This window comes from Sapajus apella, unplaced genomic scaffold, assembly GCF_009761245.1.
Source record: "Sapajus apella isolate SASKATOON/1434 unplaced genomic scaffold, GSC_monkey_1.0 scaffold696, whole genome shotgun sequence".
Classification (NCBI taxonomy): domain Eukaryota; kingdom Metazoa; phylum Chordata; class Mammalia; order Primates; family Cebidae; genus Sapajus; species Sapajus apella.
Window position 1 is genome coordinate 20,938 of NW_022437622.1, and position 5,267 is coordinate 26,204.

The 5,267-nt window shown below is 52.7% G+C and overlaps 1 protein-coding gene across 2 annotated transcripts in view; it reads right to left on the reverse strand.

Moving 5' to 3' along the window:
• AP1B1 (adaptor related protein complex 1 subunit beta 1) overlaps positions 1-5,267 on the reverse strand; it is a 28,312-nt gene that overhangs the window by 20,931 nt on the left and 2,114 nt on the right. For both annotated transcript variants that reach the window (XM_032272551.1, XM_032272550.1), the window contains exons 3-5: positions 4,750-4,940; positions 3,105-3,326; positions 181-301 (exon numbers count right to left, since the gene is read on the reverse strand). In XM_032272551.1, the coding sequence (XP_032128442.1) occupies positions 181-301; positions 3,105-3,326; positions 4,750-4,940 (534 nt within the window). The remainder of the gene's footprint in view (positions 1-180; positions 302-3,104; positions 3,327-4,749; positions 4,941-5,267) is intronic.

Genomic DNA, 5,267 nt, shown 5'->3' on the forward strand with positions numbered 1-5,267 from the left:
TCTTTAGTAACAAAAACATCAGTTCTTTTACTTGCTTATGGAGTCCCATGTCCCATACTAAACTCTTCGTAAGATAAACTGTTCATGGTGAGACTGGTCAGCTGGCCTAGAGCCCACAGTTTGGTGCTGGTGGAACTGTCTCACACCAAGCCCGTGCCCTAATCATCACATGTTGCTAACCTGGGCGATGTTGGCCTGGGAGGCCAGGCGGATCATGATGTCCAGCTTCTCCAGCTTCACGTAGATAGGGTCATTGTACTTCACGAAGAACACCTTCATCTCATGCTTCAAGATCTCAGGCCTGGTCGTGGGGCAGGATGCCCGGAGAGCAAAAAACACGGTGTAAGCCCCGTGAGAAACCCCCCTCCACATTTGCTTGGACATTTCTGGGATCTGAGGTGGAGTCTGATGTTTGTGAAAGCAGAGTCACTGCCATGGCTCCTGGGCAGAGGGCCCACCTCACCAACCGGCCTGAGCAAGGCTCTGACTGGCCCCTGTGTGCCTAAGCACATCGCCGGAGGGAACAGGGAGCACAGCAAGAGATTCCAGAGGCAGCAGGTCCCACGGGATGGGCTTGGGCATCAGACACATCTCAGTCCCAGTCCCGGCCTGTGACCTCAGGCCTGTTTCCTCACCCATGAAATAAGAATGACACTGGACAGAAACACATTACCACTGCAGGTCTGGGACTGCTAGCCTCAGAAAGCCTGGCACGTGGCAACTTGGATTTTGGAAGTGTTCTCACCATTCCCTGAATGATAAACGTATTTAACTGTGCCTAGACAATTATACAAAGAATACAGTTTATGCTGAACACGTGCTTCCCTCCTGGGAGTCTGGGCTTTGGGTAGGTGCCCCTAATAACAAGCTTGAGTGCCAAGTCTCAAACAGGCTTCCCTGGGCAGAAACACTGCACACATGATGCCACATTTTGCTGGGGGAGGAGTGTGCTCTGTGTGACTCCCCATGGCAAGGAGCAGGTACAAGGAGGTCTCTCATAGAATCCTCCAGACTCCACCTGTGTCCTCCCCTATGACACAGCCGGGCAGCCCTGCTCTGCTGCTGACAGATCTTTGCTGTGGGTACAGCTATATGCTGAGTCCTGGCTGGGCGTGGTGGCTTGCACCTGTCATCCCGGCACTTTGGGAGACTGAGGCAGGAGGATTGCTTGAGCCAAGGAGTTCAAGACCAGCCTGGGCAACACAGCAAGACCCTGTCTCAAAAAGAAAAAATATATTTAAAAACTATATGCTGAGTTCTGTGAGTACTGCTAGTGAATCTTGAGCACGAGGGTGGTCTTGGAACCCCAACACGGACACGGACCTCATCGGCCTGCTATGAGAGTGAGATGCGAAGCATCTAGCATGATCGATGCCTGCCTCAGAGAAGCATCGCTAGGCAGGAGCTGTCGCGAGCTGAGCCCTTTCACATGTGTCATTGTTCCTCCCTCAAAGGCTCCATCCTTCTGCCTTCTGCCAGTATCACCCACCACATTTTTCCTGGACAAGGAAACTTCAGAGAGGATGAGAGGCTGGCACCAGGTCACATGGCCAATGTCAGCAAGGACGGCAGTGGGGCGAGAATCACCTGCCTCTGACTCCTACTCGTATGCCCTTCCAGAACAGAAAGGAGGAAGGAAAAGATATGAGGACAGACAGTGAGGAAGGGGAAAGACAGGACAGAGAGAAAGGAGGAAACAGTACTCTGTGCTGCTGTGTACACTGCAGTGAGGTCCTGGCCAAGCAAGGAGCCTTTGTCGTGCCCCACGGGAGAGGCAAGACCCCGAGGTGGGTAGCAGGAAGATGATTTCTGCAATTAGGACTTGGCAAAAGCTGCCCAGCCACATCTCAAGACCAGGGCAGGGCATGTCTCAGTGACACAGACAACTTCTTAAGAGATTTACCATGTTAAATATAGCACAGGAAACCCTGCACGCTGATCTGCTCTACTCGTCACTACCCCGCATTAAATTCGTGACTCAAGGGCACTGGTGTATAAAGACCCACACTGCAACCGGGAAGCCCTAGTTTCATTTTAAGAACTCAGAAGGCTTTCCCATCTTTACCTCCCTAGTATCCCAATTCAACCAGAATCTCTAGTCCCCCAGAGAGTACTAAGGCCCAGAATGATGCTACGACCAGAAGGATGTGCTATCTTCTAAGAGAAAATAACTAATGAGGCTCCAGTTCTCTGTGTAGCCCCACTCCCAGCCACAGGGCCTGCCGTAACATACAAATCATCAATAGTTGCTACAGTCAAGTCCCCACTGCTGACTGAGCCATGTGACCAAGAGCTGCAAGGAAAACTCAAGGTCAATCCCACTCCCCAGAGCTGCAGGGCTCCGTCACTCAGAGCCACTTCAGAGGATGAAGGGGATCATGCCATGAACCCCTCAGACCCAGCCCCGCTCAATGGTTTTTCTGCTCTCGCCTACCCTCCATTACCAGACTGCGTGCCCTGGGTGCAGCGGCTCACTGCTGCAGCCATTCTCACGGGAGGAGGGAAGCGGGCGGCACAGCATTCGGAGTGAGCCCGATGCTCCCCTCCCCCAGGCCTCGACGTTGATGTAAAGTCCAACAGTTCCTCAACTTCCTGCAGTCCTCCAACCTCAGAGAGTTTGACTAGAGCTACGGACCCTGTCCCCAAAGAAATGCACACAGATACACGAAATCTGACAGCCCATTTCAGGACGGCTCCGTGGACTGTGAACCCAATATCTAGTTTAAGCACCAAGCTGGTCTTTACACAGCCTGCTTCCTAGTTAGGTTAAGCCAGGGCTTCTCAACCTCCGCACTGCTGACATTGCGGGCTGGACAGTTATTGTGAGGGGCTATTCTGTGCACTGTAGGATGCTGACCGGCACTCCTAGCCTCTGCCACTAGAAGCCAGTAGCATGCCCCCCAGCTGTGAAAACCAAAGTATCTCCAGACACTGCCAAATGTCCCTCAGGGGGCAAAGTTGCCCCTTTGGTTAAGCTATTCTGGGTTAAGCTATTTGAGACTTCCTTCGTGGTGACAGGTCAGTTTCCTTTGAGAGCCCCCATTCCCAGCAGAAGAGGCTCCCCGAGGGGTACGCAAGGCACTTGTGTGTAGTGACCTCAGTACCTTTTCTGCACGATGAGATTGATGTTGCGCAGAGCCACGTACTGCAGCTCCGGCTCGGCCGACAGCAGTGTGACCAGGGGTGGGGCCAGCTTCTTGAGAAGTGTGCCATAGTAGTCCAGGTCCTTGGACAACATCTCCATGAACTTCATCAGCACCTTCACAGCAGAGAGCACCACAGCAGAGTTGGCGTGGGAGAGCCTGGGTGTGACCCGCTCACAGATGCTGGGGTCCATCCGTTCCAATGGGGCAAACAGGAAAGACAAAGGGAAACATCCCGCTTTTAGTTATCAAACCAGCATGCCCAGGCCGGGCGCAGTAGCTCACGCCTGTAATCCTAGCACTTTGGGAGGCCGAGGCAAGTGGATCACTTGAGGTCAGGAGTTTGAGATCAGCATGGGCAATATGGTGAAACCCTGTCTTTACCAAAACATATACAAATTAGCCAGGCATGGTGGTGAGCACCTGTAGTCCCAGCTATTCAGGAGGCTGACACATGAGAATTGCCTGAACCCAGGAGATGGAGATTGCAGTGAGCCGAGATCATGCCACTGCACTCCAGCCTGGGCAACAGAGTAAGACGCTGTCTCAAAAAAAGCATGTCCAACCTGAGCAAAATCATGAGACCCATCTCTACTAAAAGTAATTTTACACAGAGGCAAGATTGCTTTGAGGAGTTCGAGGCTGCAGTGAGCTATGATTGTGCCACTGCACTCCAGCCTGGGTCACAGAGTGAGACCCTGTCTTAAACAAACAAACATGTTTTTTGTAGGAGAAAGATCTAAATCCTGGTTCTGCTGCCTGCTAACTAAACGCCAGCAGGTTCAAATCACTCTGGGCCTCAGTTTCCTCATCTAGAGAATCAAGATAATGATGCCTACTTCACAGGATTGCTAGGGGCTTAATGAGATAATACATGTAAAGAACAAGGCCGGGGGAGACTGCGGTGGATGGACGCTTGAGCCCAGGAGTTTGAAACCAGCCTGGGCAACACGGTGAAATCCTGTCTCTAGAAAAAATATAAAATTAACTGGGCATGTTGGCACACATCTGTAGTCCTAGCTACTTGGGAGAATTAACTGAACCCAGGAGGTTGAGGCTGCAGCTCCAGCCTGGGGGACGGAGACCCTGCTCCAAAAAAAAAAAAAAAAAAAGAATAAGCACAGTGCTGGCATGTAGTACATACTGTATAGATGTCAATCCCCACTTCATTCCCTTTACCTCTCTAAGCTGGAGCGCCCTCATCTGGAAAATGCGGGATGATGAGAGTTGCATTGAAGACTCTGTAATGTATGGAAAGCACCCGGCAGAGCCCCAGACACCCAGTGAGAATTCAGTGAGCAGTGGCTCTCGTGCTACCCATCTCTTGAACTCAACAGAGGTGCCCTGGTCTTCTGTGAACTCCCAGGCCAAGCCGTGCCTGTGCCCACAGCAGGCACTGAGCTGACTGCCCCAGGTAACTCTCCTGCCTGCCTGGCTCTGGAGAGGTGGGAAGCAGGCAGGCTTCCCTTCAGGTGTGTCTGAGGGTGGGCTGTGGGGCATGGCCCTAGAGAGGGGCCCACTAAGGCCTGAGGACCAGTGCCTGGTTGGAGCCCCTGAGGACCAGGGTCCTCAGGCTGGGCTGGCAAGCAAGGGGCAGCTTGCTCACCTCTGGGCCTCACGGTCGTCCTTGGGTGTATAGTTGGCCAGGCAATCCAGGATGAAGATCTGGCCCCACTCGGTGCACTCATTCAGGGCTGTCAGCAGCTTGTTGATGGACTGTGGGTTCAGATCGAGCAGATTGCTGCTGGGGTGAGACTCCGCGATTTCTGAGAGTGCTGCTACTGCATTGGCCACCACCTGGTTGAGAGGGTGAAAGGGGCAGAGGCTTGGGGGTGCTGCTCACAGGCCAGGGGGCAGTGGGGCTGATGATGCGGGCTGGTCAGAGGTCAAATATACTGAAAGGAATATGACCTGATGGGCAGCATCTGGAGCTGCAACAAGACCCACTCCAAGCATTCACCCTGCTGACTCCTCTGCAACCTGGCACAAAAGGAAGTGCCTGCCATTTAGGGCAAAAAAAAAAATGCCTAGCTCCAAGTGCCTAGCCCTAGAAAGCATTCCCACCTTCCTATCACAGCACCCCTGTGTACCAGCAATAGCAGCTCACTTCAATGCTTGTCAGCT